Below are 19,117 nucleotides of genomic sequence, written 5' to 3' on the forward strand. Positions count from 1 at the left end.
ATATGTTCAGAATGATGTTTATAAGAACCCTCAGCGTGTGTTGACTCTATAGGTCATAATATCCCCTAGTCTACAGTTAACGTCGTAATGCATCAACATCAGCATCAAGCAGAATTGTCTTATTTGGACGAGTTCGAATTAATCAATTGCCGAATAAAAAGTATGGAGTTCAACACTATTCTGTAAAGGAAAAAAAAAAAGAAGAAATAAATACAACAATTTGTTGAAACATTTACCTGTTTTATTATAATTTTTTTTGTTCACTTAAAATTTACTATATTGTTTTAAAGAGCACAATAAAATTCGTACAATACGTAAGGGATAAAATTTGCACAAACTACAAAGACAAATTTTTTTTAATGATAAATACACAATTATTGGAAATATATAATATATATTAAATACAATAATTAAATTGGTAATAAAATTACTTCATTCACAGATTTGTTTGTTTTTTTCTTTTAAATCGAAATAACACAAAATTCATTAAAAATTAAAATTGAGTTCACATAATTTGTTTATCAAATTTTTCTACATAAATAATATTAACAAATAGTTTAAAAGGTAAATGCTGTTTTTTAAATTCATACACAAAATATCACTAGAACAAATTCGTTGTCTCTTTCTGTAGATCAAATAAACATTTGTTTTAGCTCTTAATCTATCACAGTATTAGAACTAACGTCATCAATTTTTGAGTTCTAGAATTATAATAAAATCACATCGAACTCAATATCATAGTTAAACACACATGAAATTGTCCTAAAAATTTGGCAGTCTAAAATAATGTCCTAACTATGAGATGGTTTGAAATTCGACGACCTACAGAAATATAATTTGTTCTGATCGTTTTCTAAAATCCACAGTTTCTTATCTCAACACATACCACACACGTTGGGCAGTGGGTCAATAAATCCAGCATAAAACACCAAAAGAATAAGGTATGTGTAATTGTCTAATATAAAGAACCCTAAAAAACACGTTAGAGTGGTGCTTACTTTTCTGTTTTTAATTACAGGAGGACATCATACTTCCTAAAAAAACGTTTGAATAAATCTATAAACTAACTTTCGACGTGCTATTTACATTTACGGGAGGAGTTGTTATACAGGTTGACATCAATGTCTTTATGTCATAATTATAATAAGACAATTATTGTTTTTAAAATGATTTTTTAACTATTTTGTTTTGTTTCAAATTTTGTATAGATTAATTATACTCTAGTACATTATGAGGTTAAGACAGCGGCGTTGGAAACGAGTTTGGTAGTCATAGTGTTAATTGTTTTGGCTGTTCCCATGAAAATCCATCTCTACCGAAATGTCCGTATGTACTTGTTTTTTGATATATTGGATTGCGTAGGTTCAAATCTCTGCAAAAAAAATTAATTTTAATGAGTTAATTATAAAAAAAAATTTAGTATGAAAATAAAATTATTCAGTATTAGAGCAAAGAAAATTTAAAAGTCAATAAAAATATATTTAAATATCATATATACAGGCTGTTCTAGTGTCATCAGAAAATTATTACATATGGTGAACAAAAATTATGTTTCCTGATATAAATATTTTTTGAATATTTTTCCAAATAGCAAAATTGTATTATAATTTTGTATTATTTTCAATTTTATTTACTAATAAAAAATTTTTTTTTAAATGTTTGGTAACATTGCCCTCGCTTAGAAACAGTTCTAAGTGGGAACGCCATTAGTTTCCAATTTTTATTTAGCACAACGAATGTTGATTCAAGTACGATGATGCAAATACAAGAATTTGGTATCGAAGTGCAAACATATAACTAAACTAATAAAATTATTATTAAGTGATAATGACATCATGATAACTCATATATAAGTATCAATAAAGGTCAAATTATAAGAAGCATGTTCGTTATCAGTATTAAAATTTATAATATTATGTTTGTGAAAATTAAATAGGTACCGTGAACCTTCAGTAAGCATGTTTAATTAGTCATTTGACCACGCATTAGCATAAATTACGAGGCAGATATTAAAATAATTGTTAATATACACGATATAGCTAATTGCTAAATTTGGAATCATAATGAAGTACGATTCGTTCTGCTTGCCTTTTGGGTGGTTAAAAAAGGTTAGGTTTAGTAATCAAGCAAATTGAGGTTACCATGTGATTCGAATTTGGAATTTTTGAGAATGGAAATTTTAGATTTTCGTGGACAATTTTTTGGTTTATGGTTTATTTATTAATGCCAGACAGTTTGCAACTGGAAAAAATAAAAATCCTCTAACTTTTTGCTAAGACATAACAGGCAGCTTTTAAGCCTGTTATCTATAATACAGAGAAAACTTGCTCACATTAATAGTTCATTCAAAAATTAAAAAATTGTGCAGGCACACATGGAGTGTTTGCCTGCGTTAGGTCTAATTTTTTTTTACCTCTACTTGTAAATAAATGTAAACCTAATGATGCTCATTATTTTATAATTTTAAGCACTTTGGCGAATTTTTTTCCCATTATTTCGTTTTTTATTTTCAAGACAGAGTGGTTATATTAAAATAGAAAATTAAAAACTTACTTGACAATTTTTCCTGGTCTTAAATCGAAATTCTTATTCACTATATCCAATAACTCTTTTTGTGATAATTTTGAGGTACCATAATCGAATACTGTAATGGAAAGTGGTTCAGCAACACCAATAGCATATGCAACTTGTACAAGACAGCGTCGGCATAAACCGGCTTTCACCAATGATTTTGCGACCCATCTTGCTGCATACGCAGCCGATCTGTCTACTTTTGTAAAATCTTTTCCGGAGAATGCACCACCCCCATGTGCACCCCAACCACCATATGTGTCTACAATTATCTTACGTCCTGTAAGACCAGCATCGCCCTACGATAAATGATAATAAATTAAGTATTTTATATTGAAATCAAAGCAATATAGGCAAAAATATTATATAACATTAATCTCAGCTAATAGTTTACATCATACACTATCAAGAGTAGCAAATACTTTTCAAAACATCATTGCAAAATAATCTTATATTCCGTCTCGAATAATAAAACATTAAATAATAAAATAATTTTCAATTTCTGACTGATCCAAAGAATTTCGATTGAATTTTAATTAATTTTTGATGTTGGAATATGGAAGTCAAACAACTCAGACTCCTAAAGGTTCCATCTAGCCAAATCGAAAGAAGTTCGATAGAAATGACATTTTTTGGCACTAGTACACTCAGGGAAAAATATTAATTCACAAAAAACTAATTTTAACAAAAATGATTATTTCTTGATAAAACCACGCTCTTAGAACAATATAATTTGGCAACAACTACAGATGCTGATTAAAAATTCATTATCAATTAATTTATATTATGTCACTGAGATCTTAACTAAAAAGTTTATAGGAATACATCCATTAGTAATTGATGTGTATATCCCGTTATTTTTACAATATTTCAGTATATCTGAAAAATTTGTATTCGAGACGACTTCATTTTTAAGTTAAATAATACAATATTAACAAACCTGTGGTCCACCAATAATAAATAGTCCACATGGATTTATGTGTACAACTGTGTTGGAATCCAAATAACGACTAGGAATGACATATTTTAATACTTTTTCTTTAATTTCTGTTCTTAAATCTTCTAACGAAATTTTTTCACTGTGTTGTAATGATATTACGACTGTGTGTACTCGTTGTGGTACGCATGCGCCATGGTCAAATACGTATTCACATGTAACCTAAGAAAAGTAAAAAGATACAATCATAATTTTAATTTTTGAAATATTTTAAACTTTAATTGAATGCTGTAATATTATTTAAAATGAATCACTCAGTACTTTGTTTACATCATTTCACCATCAAGAGTAGCAAATACTTTCTTAAACATCATAGTAATTTTTATACCTTGTAAAAATACAGTTAACAATAGAAATTTTAAGGCATTCAATTTCAAAAAAATTTTTAGTCTACATCTATATTAAACGAAAGTACCCTACCCATTCCTTTTCTACTCGAGGTTCTTTTTCTGTCCTATGGAGGAATAAAATTTTTAAATTTGAAAATCTCAAATAGCGTGCTTGAGTTTTGAGAGAAAATATTATCCCTGTCAATTTTTCTAAAATTAATGTAATTTTTGAATTTTTTTCTCCAATTGCAAGGTAAAATTTTGATAATGAAAAATCAAAGATTTCTGACAGAATTTTAATAAAATGCACGGCTATCAAGCAAGATTTTTAAAATAATGAAGGTTTCGCATCTATAGTTTGCAATACAACTTCATGTAACTATGGTCGAAATAGTGATTTAACGTCATAAAACGTTAAAAATTTTTAGAAAGAAAATAGGTATCAATTTACCACCAATTCATGGGTTTAACACCGTTTATTTTATTTTTTTTAAATAAAGCTTGAGGCTTATGTCAAAAACATTGTAGTTTTACCTGATTTCATACATTACTCCAAACTTTAAGAATAAATAAAAATTGTTTATTAAAAAAACTGTGCTTTCTATCAAAATAACTAGCAATATTTTTGAAACATTCTTTAGAATTTAATTTGAAACAAAACTTCCGTCATATTTAAACATGTCATGAGCCAAATTAAATTTATTTAGGGTATGTCTACGACCTCAATTAGATTAAAAACACGTGTTAAATTTTACTGGCCTCAATTTTTAACTGCTTTATTTGTTTTATAAATTTTTTAAAATTAGGTAAATCAAACTTTCAATAATAAATTACCTGTGTTTTTGAATCAGGCCTTGCCCACCAAAATTCACCCGATCTTCGAAGTTCTGCAATTCGGTGATTTAATCTGTGTGCTAATACAACTGTGAGTGGCATACATTCTTCTGTTTCATCCGTGGCATAACCGAACATTAAACCCTATTACAAAAGGAAAATAAAATCATGAAAACTCTATACATTAATAACGATCCCGTCACCAATTATTATTGTTATTTTCATATTAAAATTTATTCTCAATTTAAAAAAATTAATTTTCCCTATTTAAAAAAGTTTGGATTGATAAATTGAAAATACATTTTAATGAGTTCAATGATCACAAAAAAACAACCCAACTAAGCTCAAATGAATCCAAATATCGACTTGCATATTAATGTCAATGATAACAATTGGAATATCAAATTAATATATCGATCAGTAAAAAGCTGTGAAAAAATTGGTTCAAAATAAAAAGATACATCAAAAGCAAAGGAAAAATTAGGTAAAATGTTCTTAATAAGCGAAATGAGTGCATTAATTACTCTATCTACCTGGTCCCCTGCACCTATATCATCAGAATCTCTTCCCGAAACTGTACCCGCATGAATTTCTGTATTTTGTTGACTGATATGAGATTGAACGCTCAACATTCGATAATCCATACCTAAGCAGGGGTCCAACTAGGTTTATATAATATTTAATCACAAATTAAAAAAAATTGAAATAAATCTACTGCTTAGAGCACCATGAAAAATAATTTCAATAAATGCCCATTTAGCTAAACAGAGATAAAGAGTGTAGGTTAATAGCATGCGTAAAAAATTTAAAAAAAAAAACTGCTCTACTGAGGATCTAGTTCTGAAAAGAGGAAGCTCTGCGTTTTGTTGTTTCTAAATGTGTGAGTGAATGGGAATGAAGAATGCAGTCACCTGATCGCCTGCGCCCACTTCTTCATCTTTGCGATTCTCATGAACTCCAGCAGCTATGTTTGGTGATTGTTGGTCTAACGCCAACAACACATTGCAGATCTTGTAGTCAAATCCTGTATTCAGATTCCCACTCATGCATTAATGTTTTTATTTAAATATTTGAGAAAATTGTACCTAAGCCCTATTGTTTTTGAAAATAATTTATCATAAAAAAATTGAACAACTTAAAAATTGTAAAAATTTTATTTATTTATAATTGGAGTATTTCTAAACACGGTTCAACTTTTTTAGAAAATGTAATTATTTTCAAACAAATATTATTTGACGTATAATTTTGTTAAAAATGCCATTAAGGCGGAACCTGAACATCCAGCCATTCATAATATTATAATTGACCCATACGAGACCCAATGATGTTAAATTAATGATGATAAAATATTGTATGACTCAAAACGAGATAAGACCTGTGACCTACATTGACCTTAAATATATCTCTAAATTACGAAAAGTAAAAGTTATAACAAATTTCAAATAGATATAAATTTCATTTTGTCTTCCTCGTAATCGAGAACATTTATTTTAATCAATCCAAGCATAAATGTCAAAAAGGGCTTCCAGTTTAAAACTGACATTTCAACAGAAATGTAAATTATTTATAATAGAAGTTTCGTCGACAAATAAGACGTGAAATTTAAAACAGAAAATTATTTAATTAGATTTTCAACCTTCACATTTGCTATTTTTAGCTACATGAATGTTAATATAAATTTAAATTTTAGTTGATACAATCCAATTAAAACAATGTGGTCCAAGCAATAAGTTCTCATAAAAATTCAAACAATCTTCAATTAGAATTATTACCCTTAAAAATTTGTTATCCCATGATATCAAAAATATTTTAGAATTCTTATTTCGCATTGTTAATTTTTGGAGCTTTGACAAATTCAGGAATTAATCGGAAAGAGGTTATTTTTGGAAAAATTATATGCGAAGTGAAAAATAATTACAACCGACACCGGAAGCCCAGAAAATAAAAAATTTTGATTAAAAATGAATCCATGCATTACTTTTGGAATTTAAAAAATCAAAAGCTTGTTAATTTTGTGAGTTATATAAAAAAAAAATCCGAAATGGTAAACGTAATTTTTATGTTAACCGTTATTTGAGTTTTTTTGAAATTTTGAAGTACCTGATCACCAGCACCGATATCAATTTCGTCCCTATTCGTATGTACACCATTAGCAATATCTGGAGATTGTTGCTCTAATGCCACCAACAGATTGAAAGTTTTCCAATCGAATCCTAATTTTATTACGCGATTTAATCAATTTTGTTAAATAAACAACAAGTGGGGAGGGAGAAAAAACACTTAAAAATCATGGTGTTTTTCTTTATTCAATGGTTATTATAAAACTTACCTTTTGATGAGTCGTCATAACCAATATGTTTAACTGTTTCACGGACCACTGCTTGATAATCGACAACTGCTTTTGACGTAATTTCACCGCATAATAAAATCATTCCGGTTTTTGTTACAGTTTCTATAATGATGGAGAAATAAACAATATTTAAAAAACAATGTATGACCTCGTTACGTTTTAATCGCGATGATAAAAAAAAAATTTAATTTTAAGGATATTTTAGTCATTTTATCAAGATAAAAAGTGTAAAATTAAATCATAAGACAAGATTTTACATTTAAACACCTCGTGATAATATAAAATTGCTGAGACGTATATGTTTGTAAACATTTTCCAAGGAATGATTAAATAATCTTTTAATGGGAAACTTACCACATGCGACCTTCGCATTTGGGTCTTGTTTTAAGTGGGCATCCAATATAGCATCACTGATTTGATCGCACATTTTATCTGAAATTGAAAATTCATATAAAATAATTGAAAAACCACGTGGTAAAATTTATACATTGTCTATAAATTAAAGTATTGATTTCTAGAGAAAATTTCTACATTTTATAAATTATTACATAAGCACATGTTGAATTAAAAAATGCGCAATAGTTATTGAACTTTATATCAAACATAAATATTCCTATAATTTAATACAGGACAAACAAGATAAATAAAACTGAAATTAATTGAATGATATTTGCGCACCTTTAAACAAGTACAACAAATGTATGATATTGTCTCCGCCATTTTTGAACAATAATGAAAATGCGAACAAGAATATAAATGAAAATATTTACCGGGATGCCCTTCACCAACAGATTCTGATGTAAATAAGAAACTTGAGCCATCTTCTAGTTCGTAAGAATTGTGACCATTGGTGTAACCATTTGTATGAAGCGATGTTTCCGGCATTCTGAATTTATTATCACTATACACTAAAATTAAACAAGCACCACTCTGTGCACAACTTACTGTGGAAAAGAGATTCAACGAGGCGCCGACGATGTTATTTATAACTTCAAATACACCACGTGACTAATGTCTCTTGAATGCTATTCGTGAACAAAGCAGCCAAGCGCCGGTATATGTATTATGACCAAACAGTACTCGCTTTAATTTTATATACTATTTCGTATATCAGAAATCAATTACGATAAAAAATTTTTATTGAAGACTTTTTCGAAATTCACACTTTATTTTATTATAAACGAATAAATTTTTATTTGTATGCAAAAAAATACAATAAAGTACTTAGATGTCCTTATTTTAATTGTTCAACAAATTTTTTTTTTAAATTATCGTTAATTATGACTTATGTATGAAAATTCACAAGGAAATGATTAGACTTATTTTATGTCTGACATTCATAAAACAACTGAGCTTATTTTGTAGATTTCAGATGTTTTATTTTTAATTTATACAATTTTTATCTAAATTGATTTTTTTCTGTCTCTTTTTGATTATTCCAAATGATGAAATTTTGCGTGGATCATACCTCACTTACATGATTATTCAAAATTGGAATATTATTGATGTATTACTTTTTAAGGGATCCGTACCAAATTTAATTTTTTGTTTCATTTCTCAAACATTGAGGTATTTTATTTCTCAAGCTTTGAGAAATGAAACACACCTCTTAGTGTAGGTCTTAGCAACGGTTCTATGGACATTGAAAGGTTTGAATTTTGATTTGAGATATAGAGCACTTCCTACGTTTTTGACCCCTTGAGTTAATTCTTGATGTAACTTGGGGGTTAATTCACCTCTACCATTTTTTCGATGGTAGTAAAAACACAGTTTATCTGATTAATCCACAAATTTGGATATATTATCTATGTTAGTTAAGTCAAGAGTTTTCAAGATATTTTTTTCCTAAATTGAAGTCGGGCAAACTTTACAATTAGATGAAACTACCCAGGCAGCATGTACACGATAAGAATTTTTTTCCGTGTATCACTATGTAAGTATAAGCGTGAACGCAATACTATATGGTTTCGATGATTTTGATATGCTATAAAATTTTAAACATGAATGATTTTTTCATTAAATGTATCGAAACATGAGCAAAAGTTAGGGTGCATGAGCCGATCTCAGTATGGGTGTCACGTCAATACTGACTGATATATTATGGTGAATAGTACTATTTTAAAATGGCACTGATGCTATTAACGGCATGCCAGCCATATTTATTAAAATGACTAAATAGGTTAAGAATAAGAGAGTGGCAAGAAGTGTGACAACAAACATAGCGTTTACACCTATAGCTATACTGAACTGAACAGGATCTGTCAGAATGTCTGTCAGAATTTCTTATAAGAATTTCTGATATTGTACGCCATCTGCTTCTATAAAAACTTCTTATAAGAAATTATTATTAAAATCAGCATATTACAAACACCTAACGAGTAATATATATTTTATTTTTATCTGTTCTAAAAATGCAAATGCCAGAGAACAGTATCGATTATCGATACTTTAGGCTTTTGAGATCATCAGATCAGTGATAGTGCAAGGACATTAGATTGGTTGTTTTTTTCTTTTTAGATAAGGACACTTCTGCCGAGAATTATTTTAAATATGGAGATCTGACAAAAGAACGACTGCTGGGAAGAATACTGGGAATGATTATAAAGTGAATTTTGGTTTTCACCTTGACTTCAGAGAAAATCATTTTTATAATAGTTGATTTAGCCGAACCATTTGCATATTATTAATTTCATCGATTCTATTATAAATGAACACAATCAGTGTTCAAAATATATACACGCAACGGAAGATCGCGTTTCCAGTATTGATGTATTTTACTGATAATTTTTTGGAGGGGATAATATGAACTTTTCATGAGCTCCTTATGAGTAGCTAAAAATTTCATACTTTTTATGGCTATTACTTTTTAGTTTTGATTTTGTTTACATGAAAATAAAATAAAAATCTGGTTGATTATACGATTGAGCGGCAATTGTTTCGGTGGTATCGACTGAAGAAATTGTTCTGGAATTTTAGGTCAAAATTACATTAGAAATTAATTTTTATCCCAATTGGAAATAACAAATTTTCTCGATTTTCTGCAATTTTTTAAAGGATACCAAGCAAACTTAATCATTATAGATGATATGCTGACACGTTATGTCACATTTCTTTCATTTGTCTGTTTCTTTTTTACACTTGAATTCTTGTATTGGAAAAAAGAGATGAATAGTTTCGTTGAGACTAATTTTGCAAACTGCGCCGGTTGATATCCTTTAATTATCCGGGCTAGCTCTTTTACTCCTATGTAATTAAGTAGGTACACACAAAGATGTGAACCTAAATAATATTATTAAATGTAAAATGTACCAGTTTAATTTAATATGCTTTGTAGTTCTAAAAATTTCACCAAAATTGATTCAGTAGTTTAGAGTCTAAATTTGAGACGTTATGATGTGCAAACAATCACACATTTACTTTTGTAATAACAAATTAACATTTTACAAGTTAATTTATTTACTAGTTTTCGCTCCCGCGGCTTTGTCCACGAAGAATTATCAGACCCGTAGCCACGTACCGGCGATGCCCGTATTAGCGACTTGTTAGCCCGTACAATAAGTGAACATAGTGTATAAAAATATGACCGAATGTGGCCAAATTGCATAAAGATATTGAAGAAGTGTCAATGGATTTGCGCGGTGACTTAAAATCTTAAGTTCCAAAATATCAAAAATCCTCCAAAAATCATGAAAAATGACTGCTATTTTAGACTCCTTAGATTTTAGGAGAAAATATTTTTCTTTAAATTTATTCTGCCCGTCTTTTGTTACTTTATGCCCTTACCACTAGTTAGCTCTGGCTACGGGCCTGGGAACTATACACTTTACAAAATCTTGGTTAGGTCATATATTTTGTAAACATTTTCTTTGTAGGGATGCACTATATCGATCTTGAGCGAGCATCGGCTGGAAGCTACCACTCTGCCTAAAAGTTAATCGTGCCCTGATTTTTATGGGTAGGTATATTTTTATACCATGTATATTTGAAATATACATAGTATATTAAGTTTAGTCCCAAGTTTAAACGCTTAAAAATAATGATGCTAGGAAAAAAATTTTGTCATAGGTGTTCATAAAATCACCTAATTAGTCCATTTCCGGTTGTCCGTCCGTCCGTCCGTCTGTGGACACGATAACTCAAAAACGAAAAAAGATATCGAGCTGAAATTTTTACAGCGTACTCAGGAGGTAAAAAGTGAGGTCAAGTTCGTAAATGAGCATCATAGGTCAATTGGGTCTTGAGTCCGTAGGACCCATCTTGTAAACCGTTAGAGATAGAACAAAAGTTTAAATGTAAAAATGTTCCCTATCAAAAATTAAACAACTTTTGTTTGAAACATTTTTTCGTAATCATCACTGTTTGCCCGTGAGGGTGCCAATTAGGCGGAAATTTTATAATATGTACTATACTTGATTATCAGTTATGTATGTGTCACATGTTTGTATGTGTAATGTGATAAAGAAATCAACACTGACTATGCATGGTATTTCAACAATTAACTCAGTCAATTGTTTGTTTTCACTTGTTTTTAATAAATTAACAACTCCCTTGAAGTGTTTCCGGACACACAATAATCTAAAAGTAGGTATTTTCCCGCATAAACTTTGACATATAAATAACCTATAACCAAAGCTTGTAACAATTTTTTTTGTTATTACGGTAATATTTTTAAATTCAATAAAATAGGTATCAAAAGATTTGTTGTTTGTAAATCAAAAATATAAAAATCTTAGCATTTTAACTAAACATTATATAAAACTTGTTATGCTTTCCCTTTTTTTTATTCTGCTATAGTTATAGGTTTTTATATTGCCATAACCTGTAAAATGGGATAGCTGATAAATATCAGGCTATACCCAAAAAAAGATTTATCTGCTCTGATGAAGTATCAACGAGATGGGTCAACTAACGTGTGTGAAAATAATGATCAATAAATAATTTGAATATTTTTGATAAATGGATGGTTATGGAAATGGAAAAAGGTTCGTATCATAAAAATTATTAACATTCGAGTGTAAGCATTTTATTGAAACATACTAGATTTTTACACTACACCAATAGGTATTGTGAAACGAAAATCCCTTTCAAAATCGGTTCATGGAGATTGGTTTATGTGGGCTTGAAACTTCGACATTTTGTTATACAAAATGTCCGTGAATACCAACCTACACAAATATTATGTTCGCTGAAATACTTACAACTCCTTTATCGCTTCATTATCTAATATGTTTATTTCGGGATCGACTCTAACGATTTTGATGAAAATTTATTTGGAGGGATTCTTCGGGAGATGTTCGGGGAGGGGATCTTTCGGGGGTTTCTAAGGGTAATTTTTCAGGAAGGTGATTTAATTGTTAGGAAGTGTTCTTTAATGCTCGGGAGCAAACGCTCGATCGTATTTGAAGGGGAAAGGGGAATTATTATTTGTTATTAATTTCAGTTTTTCGCAAAGATTTCATCATTTATATAATAGATATATACTAGCTGTTAAACCCGCTTCGTTGGGTTGTTTTTGCACATTTAAATATCAAAATTGTTAAATGAAAGACTTTTTTTTTAATTCTCTCTGTGTGTACGGAATAGTAAGATTTTTTTGGCCGATCCCAATATTATGTCTACACTCTCTGTGTGTACGGAAAAGTAAGGGAAAGATCGATAGAAACCCATGGAACATTCCAGAATATTCGAGAAAGTTCTAGAAAATTCAATAAAAATCCTTACAACATTCGAGAATATTCGAGAAAGTTCTAGAAAATTCGATAGAAATCCATAGAACATTCCAGAATGTTCGAGAAAATTCTAGAAAATTCGATAGAAATCCATGGAACATTCCAGAATTTTCGAGAAAAATCGAAAGACATTTGCGCCAGTAGCGCCATCTAGTGAAAATTGTACTATTGACAGTGGGGTCTATTGTACTATTAGAACTATTTTTTTAATCTATTTTCTATGAATTCCTAGATCATTTTTAATTCCACCCCCACCAAACTACCTTATTCACAATGGGAGCCTAAGGGCTACCCAATGACATAATCCCCTACCGAAGGTCAATGGTTAGTTTTAGGGAAAATCGGGGACATACAAACAAACACTCTCTTTTTATATATATAGATTACCTATATCTACAAATAAATAAAATTAAATAGTTTATCAAATTACACGGAAGAGCGTTTAATCAAATTATTACATTTATATTCCCGCACAATTACTTTTCGAATGAATGCTAATTAGATACTTTGCTAATTGGTAGTCAAATTTTCAATTTATTATATTATTATTTTTGCTTGTAATGTATTTACAAGCAAATAAAAAAAATGACAAGCATATAGTATGAAGGTGCTATATATTTAGAAAAAAGAAATTTTTATCGTAATATTGTGCAATAATTAATTACAGTGAAAACTGTTTATGATGTTGTCTGTATAAACTATAAACAGTTTTCACTGTAATTCAATTATTGCACAATATGATAAAAATTTTCTTTTTAGAATTATACCTATAGCACGTTCGTATACACAAGGAAGAATAATAATTATATAATATCTTGAAAATGTGACTACCAATTAGCAAGGTATCTAATTAGCAATCATTCGAAAAGTAATTGTGCGGAATGGTAAATGAAATAATTCGATCAAACACTATTCCGTGTAATTTGACAATGAAAAAACTTTATAATTTTATTTATTTGTATATAATTAAAATAAATATAATATAATTATATGAACGCATTAGAAGAACGGGACGGTATAAAGAATCAAATTCTAACGAGGTATTGCTTTGATAATTACCCTTTGTAATTTGGAAAATATGTCGATTCTCGATTAATATTGTTCAAATTGAAATTTTAATAATAAATAGCATTGTAGTAAATAAAATTTGCCACAATTTATCTCCGTTTCTCTAAATTTAATATTTATATAGATATTAATGTTTAAAGTCCTACAATACAAAATTTAATTTTTTTTTTGGAAAATTATAGAATTGTAAACGTAAGTGCCTAATATGTAAATATTAAAATTAAAGAAAAAAAAAAGTTGTAGTAAAGTTTATTTTCTACAACTTAGTTTATTATAAAAGTTTCGATATGGCAACTCCAGTGGCGGATCAACCCACATGGGTACAATTTTTGGAGTTCATTTTTTGTTTACAAGTTCGTTTCAAAACATGTAGATTAAAAAAATTGAATAAAAACAATATTTTCGGGGAAAAAATTGCCGTCATTTTACCCTCCTTTTAATGTGAACCGCCATACCAGAGTAGTTAGAAAGCTCATCTAATTGAAGTATGCGGCCAAGATTTCTACCCTAATATAAAAAAAATTTTTACAAATTCTGGTAACTCTACTGCCGAAAGATCGTTTTCTACACTTCGACGGGTAAAATCTTGGTTGCATGCCTCAATGTTACAGGAAAGATTATCGGGGCTAGCTCTGCTAAACATACACAAAGATGTTAACCTGGATGATATCGATGATTATACATGAGCTATAATTTATAAAGATATAATAAAAAAAATTAATTATATTTTCTTGACATTTCATAAGACAGGGAACAATTTATGGACATCTGTTCAACAAGGGTTTTCATTTAAAAAATAAAAATTTAAAACTGATTATTTGACATATATACTTTTATCTATGTAAAACAATCGCAGAAGGTCACGGAATTGGGACAGAATGTACTTGGTGCGACTATTTTGACAGGTGCCGGGAAAGGGAGAAGTGTTATCATATCTCGAATTCCAATTATCCTTACTGAACTATACCGTTTCAATTCAAACGAGTTCAATTTACAATCTAGCTCAGTATTGCAGTTACCATTAACAAAGCGCAAGAAATGCCATACTTTTCCCGTGGCCAACTATATGTAGCCTGTTTGCGTAGGTAAGTCCAGTGCTCAATATTCGCTCCGTGCGTGAGTTTCGTTTCCATGGTAACGATACACTACTTTAATTATAGAATTGTATGGATGCATATATAATTGTATGGATTGCATTTAAGACTTACATTGAAAATTTAATATTATTGTCTAACAAATTTAAATAAATAATTATGATAATTTACATTTGAAAAATAATATTTGTGCAATTTGATTTCTTATTTTCACAATTTTTAATGCATTAAGTTTAATTAATTCGTGTTTTACAATAATTTTAATTTGACATTTCTATAACATTAACATGTAAAGAACTGCAAATTAGTAATAACAGCCCCCTTTAACGCCAAAATTTTTCACTGGAAGCTCTGGCATCGATTTTATTGTCCCTACCATGACTACGCACACAACGAACATATAATATAGTATATATATATATATACAGTAGCATCCTAGAATGATATTCTGTTTTGGGCTATTCTAAAGGAGAATTAATTAATTAAGCTTTGTACATATATTAAGCAATAAAAAATATAATCATATCATATTATTTTTTCTTAATGATCTTAGCCAGTTATTTAAGGACAAAAAACCGGGCGAAGTCGCGAGTAAAAGCTAGTATTTCGATAAAATATAGTTTAAAACGTTTACAAAGGGTAAGAATTGAGAATTTCAACACGAAACTACTTATACAATTTTATCAATGCTTGAGTTATTTTACCGAGGCCAACATTTAAAAAAATAAATCACGTTTTTAAAGCACTCAGTTTAATTTAAGTGGTTGGATCTTTTGATTCAGATTTAAAATAAGCAATGTTTAGCAAAAATATAAATTCGAATCAATTAAATTCGAAAAACACACTTTATAGCTCAAAAAATTGGCCTCGGTAAAATAACTCAAGTGTAGTTACTGTTACCTGCCGCATTGTTCCAGATCGGCAGCTTAAATAAGACGTTATCACTTGGTTATCACGAGAGTATATTTTCATCTTAATACATGTCGGACAAAAAAGCACTTGATAGATTAGTATAAATTATAACATTTAATTGTATTGTCTCAAAAATTAATGATTCTAGTCCGACAAAAATAAATAGAAATAAAATTTTGTTAGGTTCAATAATATTTACCTCAATAAGAAGCTGTAAACAAGAAATATGTTCAAATACACGTTGTTCAAATACACTTTCAACAAAAGTGTAAAAAATCTTAAGGAAACATTTCAAAAAGTTAAATAGTAATATATAAAAATTTTTAATAGAAAAACTAATCTTGCAGAAACTTAGAGAGTTAAATATTGAAGTTTGACGATATAATTTTTTTAAGTTTACTGTATCCATTTAATTCACAAAGCATGCTAGCCCTCGGTCTATTCAACCCCCTCCCCTATAATGAAACTTTTGTGTGGTTATAAAAGTTTTCAACGGCAAGGAATACGAATTTCATTTCAAAACTATAAAATTTTATAACCTCTCACGCCTCCCACCTTGCCTGCTGTTGTCGGGTTCAGAAAACTTTTTTTTATATTCGAATTTTCGAAAAAAAATGTATTGGATCCCGCAGCCCCACTACCGGATCTAATTATGCATCTAAACTATTCAGGGTCCCAATCAAATACACACACAGAAACGGTTATAAGAATCGATTCAGTTGTTAGGGAAGAGTTCAGTAATAACCACGCTTATAGAAGCTGAGTCAAATGTACATGCAAGAGAGACAAATAATACCGCCTATCTTTTTTTACCTAGCGTGTTGTTTAGTCAGCCCGGCACAGTCAGTAGAAGAAGTCAAGTCGTAATTAGTCGAGTTCTCTGAATCCTGGTGAGATATTTACTTGTAAAACAAAAAAAATTCTTTCTGTAATTTTCGATTGCTAATTGACTCAAAATGTTAGTAAAAAATTAGAACCTTGGTATGAGAAAATAACATTAAACTGTTCTACAATAGCAAGTTTTGTTTGACTCAGATCAGAACTTGAAATAGGTATGTTAATATAGCAACGATCACGGCATGAGGTCTATCGTTCAATTGAGAAGTTATTTGATTTATATTTATTACAAAAAAAAATAAAAAAATAATATTTTGATATATTATCGATACAATAATATTAACAAAACGTTAGCCACGTAGGCGCGCTGTAGTCTAAGTAAATTTTTTTAGCTACATTTTGTCTCTAATCTCTGTAGTATAAATAGAAAAGAATACTGCTATTACAGTGTTATATAACTATCTATTTTCACTTATACTCAGTGTAAATAATATACAAGGGTACATTATCCTGGAACAGAAAATAATAGGGATCATTGGGGGATAAAACTACTAATAATTGCTATCGTACGGTATAGATACCATCAGGTCTCTCTACCATTCTGGGCCATTCTGGGCAAGTGCCTAGAACTTTGAAATCATATTTCCACGTGTTCATCGGTAGTTCTACAAACTAAGGTATTTTCGGAGTCTCAGCTAAAATATCATGAAAATTGTATAACAAACTAATATATTTGTATAACATATTATTTTTTTTACTTATTTCTAGTTGGCTCCTAGAAATTATTTAATATTACTTTCTTGTCGTAATGTGATTTATTTTTACGACATTAAGTCAAAAATTAAACCAAAATAGTGAAGTTTATTATTTTTAATTGTCTAGAAGACAATATATTATATTCCCAAAAATATATTAAAAAATCTCTTCCCAGAATTAACCCTTAGGACTTTATATGAGGATCTTGTTCAATGTATCCTTTACGCTGAGCTGAGTCAAATCCTTTATGTTCAGCTGAGTCAAATGATTCAGCTGAGTCAAATATACATACGAAAGAAACAAAGAGTACTGCTTATAATTTTTTTCCTAGCGGGTTGTTTAGTCAGCCCGGCACAGTCAGTAGAAGAAATCACGTCCTAATTAGTCGAGTTTTTTGAATGCTGGTAAGATATTTATTTGTAAATAATTTGAGAATTTTAGCGTTTTGAAGCGCAAGTTGTTTACATGAACGCTTCTAGGGTACGAAGACAAAAAAATTATCAAGATCCCGTCAATTTATAAGTCGATACTAAGAACTAACCAGGATTCTGAGAAGTTTATATTAAAATATTGTTTGTGTGTTTTTACTCAATCGTGTTGAAACGGCTGAAGGGTTTGAAATGAATATCGGCACAATAAGTCATCAGTTTATAATCTTGATTAAGACATGGAATACTTTATTTCCTGGATCTAATTATAAAGTCCATGCAGCCACTCTCAGTTTCCTGTCTCTTGATTACTTATGACCATAAATCCAAAACATTAAATTATTTTAACCGTTCCACTTACCATAGACTAAAAGATGTTGTATTCTTGATAATAGTTTGTAGAACAATCCTCATATGTTTTTTTTTTGCTTCTTTTGATGATGGAAGTCTGTTGCCTGATGATGGAAAGCTTTGAATCATCTGTATAATTCTTACTTATCAGCTTTTTTTGTATATCATATTACCTATAGTCATCATTGACTGTCATAAAAATCCTATTATCCTAAAGTTCCCAGAACTTCTAATAGTTTAAGGCAGCTTTAACTACAATAGGTACATTGTCTTGTATAGAATATTCGCTCACAATAAAAACCATTACTGCATGTATATTGACATATTGTTAAGTTATGGTCCATTGTTTATTTTAAAGGCTATTTTGTTTATATTTCGTATAAATACAAAATGATTATAGCCATATCAGTTGATTCGCACGTGCCGTATTTCGCAATACATTTTAAAGAGTAGGTACGTACGTAAGTACATTTATAAGTATATTATTATTATTAATTTTTACAAAAAGTTATAAACTATTGTAATCGCGGGATTTGAACAAATAAATCTTCCAAATTTTCTCTGCTTTAGTTCATTTTTATTAATTCAATGACATGTTTCGTCAACATAAACGTCAAAGTAAACGTTTACGCCTGTATGTAACATATGATATCAAAATATAGTCGAATAGACCATGATGTAAATATCGTGTGCATGATTAAATGTAAACAACAACAATAAGTAATAAACATAAACATTTTCAATGGACAGTTTGAAAATGTTTATGTTAGACAAAACATGTCATTGAACTAAAAATATTTGAATACTAAAAGTGAACAAAACCAAAGAAAATTTAGAAGTTTTATTTCTTGATCCCCTAAT

General features: G+C 29.4%; 1 protein-coding gene across 5 annotated transcripts; it reads right to left on the reverse strand.

Annotated features, from left to right (window-relative positions):
• Positions 1 to 548: 548 nt before the first annotated feature.
• On the reverse strand, positions 549 to 8,218 carry LOC123300495 (S-adenosylmethionine synthase). 5 transcript variants are annotated; one of them, XM_044883096.1, is made up of 8 exons: positions 7,852 to 8,216; positions 7,436 to 7,513; positions 7,061 to 7,183; positions 5,265 to 5,377; positions 4,732 to 4,875; positions 3,512 to 3,730; positions 2,554 to 2,870; positions 549 to 1,372 (listed from the first exon to the last, which is right to left on the reverse strand). In XM_044883096.1, exons 1-8 carry the CDS (start codon positions 7,964 to 7,966, stop codon positions 1,270 to 1,272), a joined length of 1,212 nt encoding a protein of 403 aa, XP_044739031.1. In that variant the 5' UTR covers positions 7,967 to 8,216; the 3' UTR covers positions 549 to 1,269. The 5 variants fall into 5 exon arrangements, 3 of the variants coding, with proteins under 3 accessions (XP_044739031.1, XP_044739023.1, XP_044739016.1); XM_044883088.1 differs by lacking the exon at positions 5,265 to 5,377 and adding an exon at positions 5,643 to 5,755 and having other exon boundaries at positions 550 to 1,372; positions 7,852 to 8,213; XM_044883081.1 differs by lacking the exon at positions 5,265 to 5,377 and adding an exon at positions 6,832 to 6,944 and having other exon boundaries at positions 551 to 1,372; positions 7,852 to 8,212.
• Between the last annotated feature and the right edge of the window lie 10,899 nt (positions 8,219 to 19,117).

Source organism: Chrysoperla carnea, chromosome 1 (genome assembly GCF_905475395.1).
Source record: "Chrysoperla carnea chromosome 1, inChrCarn1.1, whole genome shotgun sequence".
NCBI classification, from domain to species: Eukaryota; Metazoa; Arthropoda; class Insecta; order Neuroptera; family Chrysopidae; genus Chrysoperla; species Chrysoperla carnea.

What these genes read in the sequence shown, in the direction of transcription:
- LOC123300495 (XM_044883096.1), bottom strand. Translation starts at nt 7,966, where the DNA reads ATGCCGGAAACATCGCTTCATACAAATGGTTACACCAATGGTCACAAT. An exon ending in AAATGCGAAGGTCGCATGTG is followed by an intron (nt 7,184 to 7,435) that starts GTAAGTTTCCCA and finishes CCATCATTATAG; the next exon opens with AAACTGTAACAAAAACCGGA. An exon ending in AGACCAGGAAAAATTGTCAA is followed by an intron (nt 1,373 to 2,553) that starts GTAAGTTTTTAA and finishes TTTTTTTTGCAG; the next exon opens with AGATTTGAACCTACGCAATC.